Raw genomic sequence first — 20,940 nt, 5'->3', positions numbered from 1 at the left:
CCCTTCCAAACTAAGCAAGCTCTTGGTAGTTCACATACTTGATCTTGTTTCTCCACCCACCCCCTGGTTCTACCAGCCACCACGGTTAGATATTAGAGCAGATTACTTTTAGGAGAAAGAAAACGAGGATCCAAAAGCTTTGTTACTAGAGGGACATGGGTAAGTCCAGGCCTTTAGATTCTATAGCTACCCAACCAGGGTCCCCCAGTGTCAAAAGACTTCCATGAATAAAACGAAGATGCAAGGGGTCGCAAGAATGGTTTTATTCTCAGATTAACAGAGTTCTGCCATGGACACAGAAGGATTGTGGGTGAACCATTTATCCGTGGGACCAGCACCACTTTGGTATTGCAGATCTACTAAACTGAAGTCCTACTAGCCACGAAGAGGGAGGGCCCCTCTAAAAATGTTCCCTTTGGCACCCCTTTTATTCCTTCTTCAAAATCTGGCCCCTCAGTCAGGTTGACTCCTAGGCACACTCTGCAGAAAATCCAGTCAGACCATACGCCCACTCAACAGGGGGCTGGTCTCTCCACTCAGTGTGCGGCCAAGGGCATTCCTGAAGAAGAGTCGCAACGAGGAGCTGTCGGGGACCCACCGGCTGCTAGTCACAGGTATCGGGCCATTGGGGAGTAGCGTGTACTGCTTCTTGTACCTACTGAGAAACAAGGAGAAAGTTAAGTTGCCAACCAGATCAAGCCGATTTGAACAAAACAAGTGCCCAAGTATAGAACGGATGGCAGAGGTTAAAGTAAAGTACTGACAATTTCAAAATTCAACTTTTAGGGGGTTACAGGTACACATTGAAACAATTTTACACGGGTCCCATAAAGTGAAATTTCTTAAAGCAGCAAAATACTGGGACATAGCGATACAGAAAGGTTGGTGCTGTATAAAATCCTAAGTGAACAGCACACTAAAATGCAGTGCCTCTTCAGTGCAAACGTGAGGGCTGATCGAACACCACCCCCTACCCCCACATTTATGTGGAAACTAGTCACAGAATGTGCCACACTGCCTTTATATATCTTACCACCTCCCACCCTTCCAAAGAGGACCTGGAAGCAGACCAGACAGTACAAAACGGCATATACTGTAAGTGGTCTTCCCACCCCACCCTGTGGCTTCTAGCCATACACAGGAGCAGATGCTTAGAGGATTTGCATAATGATTGCTCACCTGTAGGTGTACGCCACAGCTCCAAGAGCAAGACCTAGTACCAGGATGCCAACAAACAAACCAAATCCGGTGGTGGCAGAGGCGCCACTTCCTAAAAGATAAAACCACAACTTTAGAGAGCAGGAGCCTGGTCATGGTTACAAGTTGGACCCCCGACACGCCTCCAATCCCACATCCCTTAGAAACAGGACAGGAGCTACAAAAAAACGAGACAATTCACCAAGCAGCCATGTAAAGTCAGTCATGTCTGCCCTTCAAGGATACACAGGCAGTGAGACTGAGGCGTAGCCTGCAGCGGAGCAGAGTTTAGGCATGCGACAAAATCCATTCAACCAGTATATGTATTCATTAAAGGCTGGCATGGAACCAAGCTATTCTTCAGAAATTAAAAGCCCCAGGCCGCTTCCCCCCCACCCCCGCCCTTCTACCATGAAGGTAAGGGTGCTCACCACCACCGATCCGCACTTGAGCACTGGCAACGGCCAGGCTGACAGCATTGGTCAAGGACACGTTGACGCAGTAGTCACCAGAGCCATTAAATAGCTGACGCAGGACCAGTTGGCAGTTGGCCGACGGTGGCACCGGGCTACAGACGGTCTGCTGAGGAGAGATGCAATCTGGGTCCGAGACAGTGGTGCAGACGTCACTTGGGATGCTGCAGAGAAAGTGATCAGAACCATGAGGGGGTGCATGGAGGAGGAAGCAGAATGTTGTAGGCTAGCAAGGCACGAAAGACACTATGGAAAGCAACCACTACTCAGCAGAGATCGGCTAGAGCGTATGAGCTAGGATCATGGCACTGTTGCACATGTGCAGATAAAGAACATTTTAGTCCTAAAAGGAGCCCAAAAGAAAGTTCAACAAAGATCTGAAGGCATAGGAACACCTATAGCACGAGTCTCATAAGCCATCCTCTCATACAGCTGATGTTACAACCAAATAGGAGCCAAACGTTTTCTACCAGCACACTTTAATTGATTTATTCATGTTTTAATCATACTGCCCTTTCTAGTGAGCAGCTGGAAAGACATGTAGCTCAATGGCAAACGTTCAGCAGGCATGGTTGACCACAGAGCACCTTTCCTCCCCCATAAACATGCTGGTGCCTCACCTCCCCTGGCAGGTCACTGTAAAGTCCACCACATTCTCCTGACCTTCCACGGCTACTGCAGGCACCATCTGGATGATCTCCACACTTTCAATACCCACTGCAACCAGAAAGGAGAATTAGGAGCAACCCACACAGAAAAAGACAGGCACTTCTGCTACAGATTCGACCACCACTCCCCTTCCCACACCACCCACTGCAATCAAAATCTGCATCAAATTCTATAAAAACCTCACCATAAACTAGATTCACAATAAACCCCGCCCAGCCACGTGACTGACCACCATGCACACTGTTGAAGCCTACAGTAGTCCTGTTCAGTGCTTAAATGTAATCTATTTGCAGTTTCATCATTCTATGTACTGATGTCATGGCTGTAGCAGCTCTACACTCCCAAAAAGAGGGAGTCTGCTAAACCTCCTACTCATACCGATGCAGAGAGTCCTCCAGTAGTTTTCAGACGCTCCACAACCATACAAGATCACCTATTGAGGCAGCAGTTGCCAAGCCCAAACTAGATGAAGTGGGGAGGACTGGCATTGTGGGGAGGACTGGGATTGTGGAGAGTTCCTACAGCAGCAATGTGTGCATCTCTTACAGCCCCCCCCCCCCCCCCCCGGCTTCCTGCCCAAGGAAAACTTACGCACGATCTCCAGGTCTGTGGCAAAGGAGCCATAACGGTACAGCAGGCAGTCGCCGGGCCGGTTCTCAAGAGCTTGTCGTTTCACCAGCACTAGGGTTTCATCCAGCACTTCAGCTAGCGCCTCTGTGCAGGAGAGAAAGGATGCAAGTGTTCACATTCAGAATTAATAGGTCGATGCCTAGCTGCTGAACAACCCCTGGTGATTGCACATTACAGAACATTTCAGGCTGGGTGCCTGTATACCTCCATCCTTTGAGAAAGATTCTCTACCCCCTCAGGGTTGTGAAAATTCTTCTGAATTCCCAGACCTTTAGGTTTCGAAATACTAAACTATCTATACATTCACCTCACCAAATGTATGAAGAGCCAGATGCAGGTGGGTGAAGTCTTCGATTTTGTGCAGATGGTTCGACATCAAATGTAATAGATTTTCCAGGATCTGTTTGGCAACTGTGCCACACAGGAGCCCTCAAGTTACATACAACTTTAGAAATCTCACCCAGCATAAAGTAAGGTCCTAGTCTGGGACAGCTGTGTCAGGCAAGTAGTGACAGAAACATTGGACGGAGGGGTTTTCAAAGACCCCTGCGGCCCATTGGCTTCTGTGACAACCTGCAGGAGCCTAGTGCAGTCGCAGCAAGGGTGGCCGGCCAGGTTCGGTGAAGGAGATTGTAAAAGGGGACCATAAAAAACGACCATACCTGTGACTTCTGGGACCCCTTCTGTGGAGGGGACAGAGTTGACTGTAGAAACAGCTGCTGGGACAGCAGTAGGAGCAGCTGGTGACGCCTCCACAACTGAAACCTCGGCCTCTGGAGCTGCTGCATCCGCCTCCAACTCTGCTTCAACTTCCAGAGTCTGCACTGCTGTGGGCGCTATGGAAGGACCTGCAGGGGTACCCACTTCAACAATGGCAGAGACTGTGGGCAACGCAGGGGTGACTGCTCCTGCTGCTGAGGTTGTGGACTCTGTGGTAGGAGCTCCTGCTTCAGAAGGGGCTGCTGGAGAGATAGAAGCTGGAACAACTGGTGCTAGAGGGAAAACAGGTCATGTTAGCATCATAGACCTAGTATGCAAGATCACAAACCTCTGTGTGGTGCTCCAACACAATTATTTGGAGCCCAGTGTGCCAGTGGGATTACATGGGTCTAACAATGCTGAAGTAGGACAGTCGTGTTAGAGTGCACAGCAAGGACAGCACAAACGTTATGGGAGGCTCAAAGCCATCTAGTTAAACAGTCTACAGCACCAGAGTCTAAAGTTGCTGTATGTCAAATTAATAGTTAAACTACATATATTTAGCTTACCCACTTCTTAGATTATCCACTTAGGAATGAGGAAAGGCAGTGTGGATTGTAACAATGTTACTACAGGATTTAAGGGATCATACCAGACATGTTTCCTGCATTACAGTGGTAAAAACTGACCTGTTGTCTCTCCTGGTGCTGGGGTGCCAGGTGCCAGAGTGGTTGGTCCTAAGGTGACCACAGCTGCTGCTGTGGTGGCTCCGCCAGATGCAGGGGTCGTTACCTCGCCAGATGCAGGAGTCGTTACCTCGCCAGATGCAGGAGTCGTTACCTCGCCAGATGCAGGAGTCGTTACCTCGCCAGATGCAGGAGTCGTTACCTCGCCAGATGCAGGAGTCGTTACCTCGCCAGATGCAGGAGTCGTTACCTCGCCAGATGCAGGAGTCGTAGCTGGCTCCTCTGGATCTGGTGTTGTTTCTACAGCCGATGTGCCACCAGTGGTGGTAGCACAGCCTGGCAGGGGGATGGCAGCCTGTAGGACAACCTGAGGTCGGAAGGTACCAGTGGATACATAGGTGTGGGTAACAGCAGTAGTACGGGAGACTAGTATGCCACTCTCATCACCGAAGTCCCAGGAGTAGGAGAGGTCTGCTTCCTGCAGGTATTGGCTTGGGTCATGGACCTTCACATTGAAAGCAATGGCCCTGTTCTGAACAAAGCGACTGTCATCCTGGTTCAGATCCTGGATCTGAGAGATGGACACAGAGAATGGAATTTGGTCTAAAAAGAAAAATTGAGCCAATTAGTTAGCTCCACTCACTGTGGGAACAAAAACCAACTCTTCCCATCACGATTACAAACCAGGCACATTTTAACAAATTACTCAGTATGGTGCATGTGTTTAGTATCTGCACATGCACTAGATACATCATTAAATGGGTGCAAACTTCAGCTTAACACACACTTGCCCATCTCCCGGCTGACAAAGAGTTCCCAAACCTACCCAATAAAAATATGAGGAACAAGACCAAGTGCATAGAGCAGTCACTGCAAGATTGAAATGAACACAACTATTGCATGTACACAAGTATAGTCAAAGCATTTCTGCTTGTAGGCAGCCATTTTGGGCATGAATTATATGCTACTACGCAGCGACAAGGACTTAAGTTACAGCCAATAATCTCATTTAAATGTTGACCATTTGCAGGCTGCATGACTGAACATCCAATTCAGTAGCAGTTGCATATCAAGGGTTGCTATATTTTCTACCTCTCCCGAGACTGCTACATGCTAGCGGGACTTTTGTAGTTCAACTCTGTAGAATCACAATCTTGGATCAGGTTAATGGGGACCCACAGTGCTACAGCTGCATGAAGGTCACTCACCAATGATAGTGAATTGAGATATGGCTCGGCCAATGGGAATGAACTTCTGGCGGCCTCGGTAGTGGTAGGTGACCACCTCCATGGTGTAGGAGCCCAGGGGGACATCATCCGTGTTGATTGTCAGTTGAGAGCTGGGGCCATCCACTACTTGCCAGTACTTGCCTGCATTTGAAAACCAGAAGATTCAAAATAGACTAGTTGAGAACTTTAATTATGCACTACAAGTATGGTAACAATGCAACCTTCCATTGTATGAACCTCCATGAATTAAAGACGGTGAGCAAGTCACAAGACCACCACGGATTTCATAATGATGGGGCCACTCACAACAGGGTATACCCTCTCCAGAGCCAGACTGCCATGCATCCCTGTGCAGAGCCCCATGAAAACCCAAGCATCTAAAGGACAGTTTTATGAAAGCAAGGCTTACCCAAAGTCTGCCAGACGTAGACAAACTTGCTTCTTCTCTTCTGTGCATCTGCAGGAAAACGCTGTCCATCTGGAAAAACACAATCAGACCCTGCCAAGACTGCATCTGGAAAGACTGGCTCCCCAGAGATAACACTAGTGCCTGTGAAGAGTGGGGGGAAAAAAGTGATAAGACAATATACCGAAAAAAGCTTCACTGTAATCCTATGGCAAGGCCAGAGTTCGAACAAGCAAGAGGGGTTTCAAAGCAAATGCAACAATCTACTTCAATTACATGAAAGGATTCTGCAGATCCCAGGAAAGTGAAAGGGTCTTATAGAAAATTGGGAGGAAACAACCAAACTGCACATCTGCCATCCACCACCTGCGGGCTCCCAAATTGGCTCCAAGTATCAGTTAACCACTTTTAAAATCAACCTTTCGAGCTCTGTGCCCAAACAGTTTGGTTTCGAAAAAGAGATACTAACGTCAAGTCTCGGATAACATATTTCCAAATTGTGATCCTAATTTGTAGCTGGTGATAGCCATACGGTTTCAAGTGGTAACCTGTAGTAGGAGCCCAATAGAGTACTCCACACTCCATGAACTCTGGATACTGCCACCCCTACCAGGTTATTTCAGCAAACTTCAGGGGACCATGAAACGGAATCCTCACTCCAACCAGTTTAGCAGCATTGGAGACAGGACCTAGTACAGATCAACAACTCTCAAGCCTCCAATCACTACAATTCCTGCTGGCCTATCCAGGCCCTGGTCTTGAAATACCAACCTGCAACGAGCATGCAGTGTCTAGCCTCACTCTGCAGGTCCCTAGCAGATTGCTTCAGTGCACAGACCTGCTGAGTCTAGGTAAGTGATACAAAAGGGGATGTTGTACGGAGCGTTTGAGCCAATCAAACTCATCCCCAGTCAACTGATCTGGGTTTAATCCATCACCATTCTTTAGCTCTCAGCCACCCCAGTTCAGACATGGCCATATGCAAATCAGTCTGACCCTGTGCCTCACGTGAGGAGTCCAGCCCGAACTGCCGGAAGCTGGTTTCCAGTCCAGGGAAGGCATGGCTTTGCAGTTCGGGCTGGACTGTTCCCATGAGGCACAGGGTCAGACTGATTGCATATGGCCATTTCTGGAGTGGCTGAGTGAGCTAAAGAACGGCAGCCCCAATACACAAAGCCTGTCTGGGGAGGTGCCAGCACCTCCCTGGGCAGGAAACCTATTGTCCAGGCCTCCCCTGCTGGAGTTTTGTCCAGCAGCAGGAGGGCAGACTCTGGTCTGTGGCAGCAGCATCCATTGTGATGTTGAGGCTCTGTTTAACTTTAACCGGGTCAACCAGTAACTAAATGTCTTCTCCCTCTAGAAGGGAGAAATGCTAGCCCCGCCACCAGAACTGGTGGGTGGGGTAGTATTCCAAAGTGTTTGACACCTTACACGACATGTTTTGATAAAGCCAAACTAAAGTTAGCATTAACCGCGAGGATTATAATGCACTTAAGAGTATATGGTTTGGCTATATCATAGAACAGCTATAAATAAAGACAGGGTTTCGAAAGCTGCACTATCAGAGTACATAACACTCAATTAGAGGGAGATGTCCAGTCATAGCATGGAGTGGGAGGCAATGAAGACAGTATTGGGGGCCTGGGTATGGAAGTCCGCTGTGGGTCAGTAATCAGCTACAGCAGGAGTTGAGGGACAGGGAGGGTGCATTAGCAGCGATCCAAACTGGCGACCAAATGCACCCCACCCAAAGTGCCCAAGAGGGTATGCTACATGAGCAAATAAGCGACATCTGGGACAGGTTGGAAAAATGCATGCTCTGCCAGTGGCTCCATGCCGAAGGTGTCAAATCCAAATGCCTACTGGACATGGGGGGGGGGAGAGATAAAAATGAGAAACATTTAACGGCTGAGGAGATTCTCAAGGCACTGCGGGAGCTGGCCAGGGCCCCTCCGGGAGAGGAGGTGGGGGAATGAGAATGGATTCCAGTCTTTATTGTATCAAGCCTACTTGAATAAGTTGGCACAACCACTATTGCAAGTCGGACGCGTTTGAGCAGGGTCTCTTGCCCCATCCCTGCGGGAAGGGAAAATATGCATGCTAGTGAAACAGGGGGTGATGGTCAGGACCCAGCAGCGTACTGCCTGCTCACTATGCTTAGCGATGCTGAAATACTGCGAGGACACAGGCGCCACACCTCATCCATGAGGAGCAGTGTGGGTTTATCCCCAACAGCAACACTGGCATGAATAGAAGGTGAATAATGCATGTAATGCGTGAGGTACAATATTGGGATGAGGAACTGGTGCTAGTGGCAGTCTACCTCAAGAAGACATTTCACCCTGGATTGGGAATACCTCCAGGAGGCATTATGGGCTTGGGAATTTGGTTTGTGGTTCTGCAGGTGGGTCAAACTTCTTTATACGGAGCAGAGCATATGGATACGAGGGGCCAGAGCTGGTTGGAAAAATGAACATTAAAACGAAGAACACTGCAGGGCTGCCCATGGTCACAGTTGGTCTTCGCTTTGGTCATTGAGACCATGGCAGTATGGGCTTGACAGGAACTTTAAACGATAGGGTTTATGCATAGGGGAGAGATCCAGTTTAATATATCTCCATGCAGACCATGCCCAGTTATACATCACATATTATTGCAGCTCCTAGAAGACTGGTCACTACTCCGGTTTGCGCCCCATAAGGCACAAGTCCCTGCTCTTCCCACTAGCCAATTTGTCTATGCTGCTGCTGGAGAGACTGGAGACATGCGTTGGGCGACTGGGCACTTCCAATATTTGGGTGTACAGGTGGCACTCTAGGAATCGCAATTGCAACATTGCAATGGGATTGGGGTGATCAAAGCTTTGAAATGATCAGTGGCCTACTTAAACACCCTGCCACTCTCCCTCTAGGGTAGAATAGCAGTGTCAAGGATGGTGGTCCTCCCACGTTGCCTGCAAGTGCTCCAAAACTCACTGCGCAGTATCCCCATGAGTGTGTTCAGGCAATTTAACTCAATACTGGTATCCCTGTATTGGTAGGTTGTCACAGCAGAGTGGCCTTGAACCCTTTAATGAAGAGGAGAGTCTAAGCCCCCAGATTGGATTTATATTACTATGCAGCTCACTTCTAACATGCAACCTGGAGGTTGGATGAGGGGGGCAACTGGGAAAAAGATTGAAGGGGTGGACAAGTCCAGCCAGATAGGCTCCAATACATTTCAACTACTTGCACTGCATACACATTACCCCAGTGTTCTAAATGACCCTTTTTGCAGGGTTATCCGACAAACTTTTTGCTTCTTCCTCCCATCTTCTCCTGACCTGTTTGTGTTTTAGGACTCTGGGCACTTTACCACTGCTAATAAGTGCTAAAGTGCATATGCTCTGTAAATTGTGCTATGTTTCCATAGTTGGATATTTGATTTACTTGTTAGTCCCTTGTAAAGTGCACAGTGTGCCAGGGCCTGTGAATCGAATGCTACTCATGGGCCTGCAGCACCGATTGTGCAACCCACATGAGTAGCCCTGAAAAGGTACCTCAGACCTGCCGTTGGAGACTGCACGCAGTTTCTAACTGCCATGTCGACGTGGCCAGTGCACACTTGCCAGTCCCCAACCATCCCTTTTCTTACATGTCAGGCACCCCCAAGGTAGGTCCAAAGTACCCCTGTGGGCAGGGTGCAGTGTATGTGAAAGGTAGCACATTCCCTGGTGTGAGTGGCATGTCCTGATAGTGAGTTACAGCCCATTTCGTTTTTCACTGTTGCAAGGCTACCTGTACCCCATAGGATAGAATGGGAGGTTTGTTTAAACATCTTATAAACATAACTGGCCCTGGGAACTAGGTGGCAAAATACAATTTAGTATACCTGAACTCAGTAACTAACAATGAACCAGATTTTTTTTTTTACATTCTGTGTTTGAAAATACCACTTCTAGGAAGTAGGTATTTTCTTGCCCAGTCATCCTGTGTGCCTCTGCTGGAATGTGTATTGCCTGTCTGAGTTTTGGATGACAGAGGGATAGGAAGCAAGGGTGTCTCCCGATAGACGCGCCGACCTTTGGACCGACCGCTGTGAGGGGAAACTGCTTTATTCTGCACTGTGCACTGTGCACTTTTCTGCCCAGATCCTACCTGCTCCTCGGGGTTAACTGCTTTGCCGTCTTACACCGAACCGCCATTAGGGAAACGGCCATGCGGGTGCGGGCAGTGACTCCAACATCCAGCAAGCACTGCGGGGGCTCGCATTGAGCATGTCACTAGGGGCGCTGGAGGCCCTCTTAAGCAGCGTGGCACTCGCGCAGCGCAGGACGCATGCTGCCCGGTCAAAGGGCAGGCCTATCCACGCCAGAGACTGGGCAACCTCTCTGACATTTGCAAATTAATTGAAAGGTACTGTGGCAGTGGCCAATTTATTGACTTATGGAAGCACCTTAATGCAACTGCAGTTTGCACACTACGACCCACTTCTTTGCTGCTATCCTGTCCGGACTCGGAGCTAAGCACTTTGCAGCGTGGCATCCTTTGGTGCTCTTCAAGCATGTACGCTTGGTCTATCTTGTATTTAGTAACTACACATCTGGTTATACTTAAAAAGGGGTTTTTAAGGGTTTAATGGATTCGAGAAGAGTGAAGGCATAATTGTTTAGCCAGGTTTAAAGTGCACTTTAACGCAAAGGTCCTGCTAGCTATCGGGGAGAAATATGCAGAAGAGGAAGCAGGCTGAGAGTCAAATATCTAAAACGCCTAGCAAAAATAGAAAGATAAACATGACATTATTAAACTATCTAAACGGGGCTGTTAGAGATATGTAGAGGAAATAAATAATGAATCTGTGATTCCCCATTCTCCCCAACACCAGGTGAGCGAATTGAGCACAGATACTGTGGTATTACAGTGGTAGGGAAAGTTATTTAATTGATGTAACTTAGACACAATCCAAAAATGTATGCTTACAGGAAATCCCTGACAATATCCTAAATGCTTCCGTAGAAAGTAATCAAATACCTGCTCACAAGAAAAACTGTAATTCACCAAAAGTCCCTGGCAGTTAACAACCCCAGTAGAGACATTGCAATAGTACATCAGGCCCCGGCCCTTACCCTAAGGTCTTCTAAGACCCAGACAAAAAGGCCAAACGGGATCGGACAGGGGGGCAGGAGCAAAACACAAAAGGGACCAGGCCCCCTTGAGGGGTAAAAAATGGTCAACCGATACACAGCGAATTGGCATAAGTCTGTAATGCGATAAAAGACCTAAAAGAATGTGACGTTATCCATCAATACCCTTGGCCTAAGATTGGATAAAATTGAACTTAGAATAGGGACCATCTTGGGGGCTAATCATAACAATTCACCACGCACTTCTGTGGCAAACTTGTACCCTCAGGCCGGATATTTGCAGCCAGCTAGGCCCAACACTGAATCCCATTACAGTTTTAAATAAAATGACCCAGAAGGGTAGTGGGCGGGGCGAGCGCCAGGTTCAGCGATCCAATGTTTAACCTCCCTGATGAGTCATCCGAGATTGAAGCGCGTGTAGGGTCATATGTACCAGACAGAGGGAACAAGAAACTTAGAGCAGAACAAAGGGATGGTGTAAATAACAGGGGGCAACAATATCCGTTAAGAGAAACACAATGGTCAAATTTAAATCTCCCCCAGCAGCGACACCATATACAATTGTTTTATTTAATGCCCCCAACTTCCTACTGTAACTGGAAAATTAGCAGGCATTAAGCAGCTAGACTATCAATTGGCTGGGAAACAGGACAGATCTCACAAATGCCTTTTTTAAAGAATTTAAAATGGTGAGGAGGGTGGCATGGGTGGGTAAGTGCACTAAATCATACGAAGGATACTGTATAGTCTTATCACTGAGCTCACCACAACTAGTCAGGGAAGTCCTTTTTAGAATGCACAATTTAAATTTACCGAATTCTGGCATTCAAGTGCGCCCGCTGGGGTTCTTTTTATAAACCATACTTTGCCAATAACCCAGTGTATCAGGACGGAATCAAGACTAAAAAGTGGCAGTGTCAAACAGCTTTGCCCCCTTTGTCCTGAAGTTTTATACTCACCGTCCTGAATTTACGCCCATGCCAGTTGGCCACCCTATACCAAAGACCTTTCTAGACCCTCTCCCCTCAAACAATGATGTTCCTTAAGGGACACCGACTAGCAATGGTGGCTTGTACAGAAGAAGGAGCCCAGTAATGAAGGTGCCCACAACCCATGAGAGGAGCAGAGACCACAAATCCAGATTTAATGAAATGTAGAGGTTTGCAGTCACCAGACTGCAACTGCAACACAGCGTGGCAATTAAGTTGCAATGGGTCAGTAGACATTCCCCTAAAAATCCCAGGCTAGGTCAAGTAAACTCCCATTAAGATTCCAAAGCTATGAAGGAGCTACTTCTACATGCCGAGGGTTTAACTCTCCACGCATCACAAGCCTGGTTGATGCAGATTAATGCCTTCGAGAGCCATCACCTGTCACCTGACCCAGCAATCAGCGGCCCACAAATGCACATCAAAGAGACCAGCCCAAAATGAAGGAGAGTCGACCCTGCGGAGGTGGAAGCCGCATGCAGAGGGGACTGTACTGACCAACTTCTACAAAACGTAAAAACGTCAATCCTTCGATTTGGGGGGGGGGGGGGGGGGGGGGGGGCGAGGTCCAACAGCGAGAACAATTAAAAAAAAACTAGGAATGTTAGTTTCCACCATGAAAGCTGCAAGCAATGATCAGCCTTTTAACCCGGAAATACCGTCATTAGCCCAACACAGCTAGATTATCGGTCTCTGGGGCGATTTAGAGCACGCTGTTAAAAACTAAACCGTACTAACACAGCATAAAGAGTCACCAGGTCTACAGAGACTGGAGTGTCGGTTCTAAGAGTAACCCACACCCAGCAAAGCATTCACAGAATGGCAGTATGTGCGCCAACATGACGCAACAGGGCCACATTGAACTGCTGAAAGACAACTCAAGCACGCAGCAGGTGTAGCGGAAACGCAGCAGTTCATTTGTTACGATTTCATAATTTATACTGCGCATGGCGTCCCAGCCCAGAGGCAGTCACTAAAACACGTCCAAACACCTAAAACAGCCAAGTCCTTCCTAAAAGTGGAGGCTCTTGGAGCATGAAACTGTACGAGTTGGACAGTTGAGGGGAACAAACTGCAGGCGTGCACGTACAGAGGAGTCTGCACACTAAGCTTGTGAAATAATGAGGGTGTTTAGGCAAGCAAAAAAACACAACAAAACAAACACAAAGTGACCTATTGCAACCTTATGTAGCATACAAGGAGCCTTGGAATCCAAAAGATACTTGCCTCATGACTGCCATTTTGAATATCAGTAAAACAGGGACTGAAGTTGCTTAAGTAACAGCTTTTTAGGCAGGTATTTTGTACATAAACAGAACATGCATAAAACCAGCTTTGTGAATTTCAGTCTAAAATTGACCCCCAACCCCATTGAAGGATTTTCTTTTTTTCTTAATCCCTTAGCTGGGGAGACTCACCATTGACGGTGCAGTTTTGGCTCCACACAATCTGTCCATCAGGTAACATTGTCTGGTTGTGTGGAAAGTTCAGCTTGATTGAGAATGTGGTCTTGGCCGCAGTCAGGGTTGGGCCATCGTTGTTGATTTCAAAGGTCACCTGACCACCTGCAAGAAATAGATGGACCACTCCATCAGAGACAGACTGTCCAGCACCAGAGGATAGAGTCCAGCAGAATCCTTAACATACTTAAGACAATTGCCATCAGGTGACTGAGTGAGGTATGGGGAGGGCATATTTGGAGCTCATTGTGGGGGGGGGGGGGGGGGGAGAAATTGTAGGTCAAGGGGCAAGTACCCCTTGGACAAGTTGTGTAGGTCATTTGAGGATGGGTTTAAAAAACAGAGGCGGCTCTTACTACCACCAACCTGGGGGTGGGGAGGCGGCTAACCAACAGGCAGTAAGGGCAAGATTAAAAAGTAGCTGAGTAGATCAATGAAGACGGTCACAAGTAGTGCTTTGTGGTAGATACTTTAGGATATGAACTCCCCAGACCTTCATGTGGGGCACACAACGATTACTGCAAAGACTCTGAACAGCAGGCAACCCAGAAATGCCAGAAAAGACTTAGTGCTCTAAGCTAAAAGTGTTTTTGGGTACCAGTACCCAGCTGGATAAAGGAACGTACACCACACCTCTGATGCGTAGGAGCCAACATAAATCACTCCTGTTTAGAACAGGACTCTTGGCAACTGCTGGGTCTATCTATGGCTAACTGGTTTACTACAATGCACCCCACCATCCTCTACCCGCTTCAATTACTCAGCCACACCCTTGTAGCAGCTGGGCACCCTTGAACTCACCTCTCCAGCATTCCCGCTGCCTGTCGCTCCCATTCTGCCACATTGGATAGCGTTGTGTGTTCCAGGATCTGTAGGCGGGATGGGGTCCACTTTGTGCTTGGCTTGAACCCACATTTTGCCGCAATTGGCCTGGGGAACCTAAAACAGACAGGTCCCATCATTCATCAGCAACACCAAGGCGGCAGGCAAGTTCTCCACCCTAGACCCATGTGAATTGCATAAAGACCCTGTCATTATCACTGCCAACCTGCCCCGCCAATCAACAGCAGGCTAACCTGGCCCAGGTGTCTATAGGAGCTTCAGCACCTTTAGTATGAAAAAAATCAGTACCACAACATAGGACCCTTAGGCATTCACTAGTTTTTGGTCAACAGTCTACAGTGAGCGAGGGTGCTCCTTTTTGGTTCATAGAAGCCACTGGACACAGCATGCCGGATTCCAGTCCCTAAAAAAAACGCGAAGTGAGATACATTAGTGCCCTTTCCCTGTGAATCTAAATTCTGTTCAACCAAAGCCAGGTCTCTACTCCCTCCCCACCACAAGAGGGAGTGAGTGGATACTTCAGGTTCCTCAGTAGTTGTGCACCATGGACCCCAAAGGCATACACCCATCTTGAGCTCAGCAACCGCCTAACTTTGTTGCAGCTCTACTTGCAGCAGTTTTTCACCAGTGCCTCTCGAACACAGCCCCAATACCCAGGGCTGCAAGTGGGATCAAAACTAGTGTATAAAAAAAAAAAAAAAAAAAAAAAAAGGTGTTACCCAAGAAGCTAGCTAGTAAACAGTTCCAAAAAGTGTGCAGGCATGGCTTAAGATTTGCAAAAGTATCTGCATGCCACCAAAGAGGGTTGGTGCCTCAGTGACTTATTATAGCCAGAAAAAACAAGACAGCCAAAGCTATTGGTTTTGCCAGTGCTTGTTGGCTGTATTGGATAAATGAGCAATAAGAGTTTGTAGTGAATTAGAGTGCAGAACGTCTAAGTTCGGAACATACGAGACTGAATCGAGCATTAGTAAGGTCTGTATTTTCTTTCACTTCCATTCTTCCCGCCATGTTGCACTGCAGTTGTGCACTCTGACACTTCAGCTTTCTCCCCACAGCTTTCTGAAATCCTCCACGTGCATCTCTGCACCTCATCTTTCCTCTTCACTCTCCTGCATGTACTTCCTCACATCGCCTGTATTTCACTTGCAAGCACGGCTTTTTTTCCTACACCGTTTGCATGTTAATAGGTTGGCAGCTGTATATCTACTTTCGCACATAGAGTAGAGAGTAGTAGAGATTATAATCGAACACGTGACCATTTCTATGCGCGCTCTTCAGATGGGCACACTGGAAGGAAGAGACCTGGCATCAAAGGGTATTAAATATACGGTCTAGGAAAGAAAAAAATATATATGATCACAAGGCAGAAAAGCTTCAGAGCTTTGCCCACGCCCCTGGAGGGAAGGGCGGGGGCAGCGGTGCCCCTCCCGCCCCCACCGGAGGCCCGTGGACAAGCCGCAGGTACCAGCTTGTGACTGGATGAAGCCCCGCGGGGTGGTGCGGGGGTCACATGCGCCTCACAATCCACTCAGGAATGCTTCATGTGATGCTCAGCTGAGGTGGGATCAGAACCCCGTCGTGCAGAGGGGAGCCCGAGAAGAGGGGGCCATGGTGGACTTAAAGCCACTCCCTTGTAGGTCTCCTTGGCAAGTCTTGAGAACGGGCCGATTGCCCGAGGCCCGCAGACAAGGTTTAGTACATTACAGTGTCCCTGATAAAGTACTGGCGCGTCTAAAGTGAACTCGTGAACAACCCCCCCCCCCCCCCCCCCCCTCTCTATCCCCCACCCCCGAAGTGGGCATGAGTGAACTCTGCAGTTCACATTCTGAAACTGGGGCTTAGTCCCCCACTTCACTGCTACATGTGGTGAGATTAAATGTTAAACACTGTATGGGGAGGGGTAATCCCCACTCAAGGAGAGGGAAGAAAAAACACTGGTGAAATCTCAAATTGAGCACACAGACAGGGTGTACCTCCGCGTGAAGCACCTATTTATCCCCCCTATACCGCTCTCAATATATCCTCTTCCCCCCCACTCTGACTCATCTCAAACCTACCCTACTACTCTTTCCACTGCACTACCCTATTTCTCTAGCAGTATATCCTTTATCTCCACTGTCATTCCTCCCAAAACCCATACCACTGCTACGATCCCCAAAAGAACCCTTTCTAGACTCCTCCCTACTCCACCCCTCCTTGCATCATCTAATTTATCTTACTACTGCGATCCCCCAAACAAGCCTTTCTAACCCTCCTGCCGACTCTCCCCCTCAATCGCACCTTTACTCACCCCAAGCCTCCTACTGCCATGAGCTGCAAAACATCGATATAAAGGACAGACTGACATGTCCACCGCTCAAATCAATTTCATGTTGGTATAGTAAGTCACCAATAATCCTTTAGGGGTCGGGAGTAGCGTGCTACTCGCCGAAAAGCGCTTAACATGGGTAGTAAGCGCTATATAAATGCAATTAGCATATGATTTAGGCACGTGAAAAGGGGTAAGGCCTGGAGTTCTCCTCACAGACGGGAAGAGGGTATACCCCCCCCCCCCCCCCCATTGTGAAGCCTGGGTATAGGCAGGTATCGTGGGAGCTTTATCGTGTGCCCCATGAATACTGGGTAGGTAGACAGAGGGGATTGGGGTGAGTGAGATTAGAGGCGTTGGTGGTTTACAATACACATGTTATGCCCCCCCCCCCCACCCTTGTCCTGTCAAGAGCCTTGTCTTTCTAGAGCTTTATCAGCTGCTTCAGTAGTCCGTTCGAGGTAATGGTACAATATGGACTGAGCAGGCGCGGTTAAAGGACCTCCATGGAGGGGACAGAGGGCCCTGGTGGTAAAAAAAGCTATGTACGGAGGCTCCCTGTGGCTTACGCGAGTGTGTGGTCCGCAACTAGGCCCCTGGCTACGTTCCAGCTGTGTATTAAGAAATTAGGCTTCTATGAAGCCGAGAAACTGGAAGGCCTGTAGGGAGATTGTGTCATTAAAGCCAAGTAGTTCTCATAAGTTGACCAACGTCCACCATGTTATTGCTGCTATCCATGTAGAGAGATCAGCCCAGTGGTTCAAAACAGTGAGACCGACCTTCACTGGCCAGGGAGACGTTTTAAGGTAAGTGCAGGGTGGGCAATTACCCAGGACCCCCAGCTTTCCTGTGAAAGGACTTCTCAATTTTTAATGTACAAGTAAATGGTATTGGCATGGGGTGCGAGTGGGTAGAAAAAGATACTCAGAATTGTTCTGAGGGGCCCAAAAACGTTACTTGCCGGGGTCCCCAAAATTCTTAAGCTAAAACTTAAGTCAGGCCAAGCGTGAGCTGTGCGGCATCAGTGTACATAAAAAAAAGTTTACCAATAGACTAGCGCGTTGCAGACCTTGTATGACTCAATTTGAACTGGGAGGGATGCTAAGAAAAGTCTTGATTCCACACTACCTACTAGGGGCGAGGCAGGTCAGAACCCCTCCATGGAAAATCCCATAACTGCAACCCCCCCCCACACAGCCCCACGAGGTGGAGTGCTGCGCCGCTGCAACAGCCAAACAGAAACGCATCAGCCTCCAAGAGCAAGGTACAAACGCCCACGCAGCCCCTTGTCCTTAAGGCGACCCCCCAAAACTCCAGAAGATTCTGCCATTAACACCAAGGTGCTCTGGCGCCACGCATCCCATCACAAGCTCTGGCCTCCAAGCCCCAGCAGCAGGTTTAGTGCAGTTGGCTTACAACCAAGTCACTATGGACACCGTTTCCGGACCAAGACTAGTGTGCGATAGCCTAGTGCACTCTGGGGGTTGTAGGCAGATCTTGCTTCCTTTGAAGAAGCCAATTATTAGTAGGTGAAGAGTTCTAGTCTGGAGATACTTCACTAAAAGTTGCAATAAGGTGGTCCCCCGCAGGGACGGGAGTTCCTTATTTGGGAGGTGGGGCATGCAACCCCAAGTAGATTCGACTATGTCCCTCCTCAGCTAGGAAGGGATATTTACTACGGCAACCTTGCTTTCTGCCTTAGCATGTGTGGTCGCAGCAACAGAACGGAGCGTTACTCAGGTTATTAAACTGTAAAATCTAAGCAACAATCCAGTGTACCAACTGGGACCCAATCGGAACAGCAACTGACGCCTCAAGAAAGCGCCTAATCTGTGCTAGAGATGGAACACACCTGTACCAGGTTCAAGGTACTGCGCTCCCAGGTCTTACACATCAAAGCACGGGCAGCCTATCCCGTCCTCTAGTGAGCTTTGAATTCTAGTACTTGTAGTCCTGAATTTAAAATGGACTACAAGTACCAGAAACTAACCTTAGATGAAGCTAGCAAACGTGGGCACTCACTTTAGAAGAAAACGTCAGCCAATAAAATGCTAGTCAGGCCGACTTAGAGTTAAACAATTTGCTGTGACTGAGGTAAGAAACATCACTGTTGGCCTAAATGGCCCAGAGGAAGACGGCACGATGCTAAATTGTTTCAAGCGTGAAAGAGCAGGTAGATGCGCGTGACAGGTACTCACTGTTCTGAGCAGCAGCTGCCGCCGCCAAGAGCATCCACCAGCCAGCCCACCGCGCCACACTCTGCATCCTTCCACCAGCCATGCTGAAACCTGAACTGGGAGCAACTGCCCCACGCGCCCTCTTATAAGAGGCCCCTCGGGAGCACGGACACGCCCCTAAGACACTCCAGCCTCTCCTGAGTACCCGCCTTTGCACCAGTGGCTAAGGAAACTTGAGGGGGCACTCCTGCAAAGTACATGGAGGCAGGGCTTTAAGTGGGGCGGGTCCTTAAAAGTAGGCGCCGAGATGGACCCTTATCGGGATTTTCATTTTCGCCCTCACTCTCAGAATGGAAGACAACATCTTAACTCTGCAGCAGTTCACTTTTTTTATGTAAGTTTTATGTTTTTTGCAGTGCTGTATTACTGAACTGCAACGGCTTTTTACATGAGCACCAACAAGGACATATTCATTTATTTTTTGATAGGCACAGGCAATTAAGTGATTTGCCCAGAAAAACAGGATGTTGGGCCGACACTGAGACTTAAACCTACTTCCTCAACTCCAAAGTTGGCAGCTCTAGCCTTTAGGCCACAACCTCTTGCGCAATAACTAAAGCATTTTCAACATTATCTACAACAAAGCCATAGTTGTATGTATGCATGTAGTATATTTATTTTATGCAACTAACAACCTTAGACAAAGCCAATTGTCCTGGCGGGTTGTCGGTGTAATGTTACTTGTTGTATTATATATGTGGGGGCAATAACAGAAGCAGCAAAATACCAGTTGGGTGGCCAATTAGGCTGAGCACAGATTTTTTGAAATGCCTGTTTTAAGCCACGCCCTTAATGATATAGGCCACGACCCCTTTGAGAGACCCCAGTTTTTTCATCCCACTTAAAGCCCTGCATGCAGGGCCCACCCTCGGACTCACTCACCAGCTCTCAGAACAGGGCGCTGTGCTGAGGGGGGGCTGAAGATTGGGGGCCACCCCGCATTAGGGGGGGGGGGGGTTTGTTACCCCACTCCTTTGGACCCACTTATAGTACAATAGAAGAATCACCGAGAGACATTCTCCGAGGGCCACGTTATGCCCACGACTAGGGGGGACAGATTTTGATAAGCAACATCTGGGAATGTCCAGACATAAAAATAGACTTACTTCTATAGCCTCTCCCGATTTTTTCGTTGCCTTGAAAATCTGTGTATTCCCAGCTACGCGGCGGTGTACATAACATTACCTATGGCACGTCCTTCACCCTGAGCCCCCCTCTGTCTCCCCTCTGCTGCCGCGTGCGCGCAGCTGGCGTCCTCCTGTGCCCCTAAAACAGATACATTACTTAAAGAGAGTATACCTTTCAACTCTCATTTGCAGGACGACCTGACCTTTGTTCCCCAAACCATCTATTTTAACAATTACAGAGAACACCGAAACAGTCCTCTGAACACCGGGAATGTCGAGGCAAATCCGTGAAATCTGGTCACCCTACCACGACTCGCTTGCAAACTAACCAGGACACCTTCCTAACGAAATAAAGGCAGACTCAAATCTGAGCAGAAGGTGCATGGACCCACTGAGCTCTTATTCCTACATGCAGCTCTCTACAATGGCGGAATTACACATCACACTCGGGTGAGGACTAACGGCCGCCAGGTTGCACGCGGATACATGCAGCATATTCACAAACTCTCTCTCCCTCACTCACTCACTCTCCTCCCCCTTCTCCCCCCCCCCCCCCCCCCCCCTCAATTCCCTGCGCACTGTCATGACTTCAAAAGGCATTCCGATGATCATGAGGGCTGTGGGGCAGCGATTATCCCTCACGCGCCATTACCAGTCTATCCACGATGCTTGAATGATCCTAAAACACGACGGGGGGAGGGTCAGCCCCCGGCTCTGCAAACGAATACCGTGTTTTCATTCGTCCTCAGTTTCGTATCCTGAGCAGTGTCAGTGGCTATCTTCGAACACGAGTGACCAGTACACACACACGAGTTCCAGCTCAGAGTGAAGGGGCACTAGGTACTGTGGCTACTAGGTACTA

General features: G+C 48.5%; 1 protein-coding gene across 1 annotated transcript; it reads right to left on the bottom strand.

The window, feature by feature from the left end:
- Positions 1 to 241: 241 nt before the first annotated feature.
- Positions 242 to 19,006, bottom strand: PMEL (premelanosome protein). Its single transcript, XM_086963916.1, has 12 exons — positions 18,913 to 19,006; positions 14,362 to 14,499; positions 13,519 to 13,665; positions 5,993 to 6,133; positions 5,563 to 5,724; positions 4,358 to 4,957; positions 3,632 to 3,961; positions 2,931 to 3,053; positions 2,291 to 2,387; positions 1,632 to 1,834; positions 1,180 to 1,270; positions 242 to 658 (listed from the first exon to the last, which is right to left on the bottom strand). The coding sequence occupies exons 1-12, from the start codon at positions 18,992 to 18,994 to the stop codon at positions 496 to 498; spliced, it is 2,277 nt and encodes a 758-aa protein (XP_086820042.1). The 5' UTR covers positions 18,995 to 19,006; the 3' UTR covers positions 242 to 495.
- Positions 19,007 to 20,940: the final 1,934 nt, after the last annotated feature.

Source organism: Lissotriton vulgaris, chromosome 1_1, assembly GCF_964263255.1.
Source record: "Lissotriton vulgaris chromosome 1_1, aLisVul1.2, whole genome shotgun sequence".
Taxonomy (NCBI): Eukaryota; Metazoa; Chordata; class Amphibia; order Caudata; family Salamandridae; genus Lissotriton; species Lissotriton vulgaris.
Note: the sequence above shows the minus strand (reverse complement) of the source record. Positions and strands in the feature narration are given on the sequence as shown.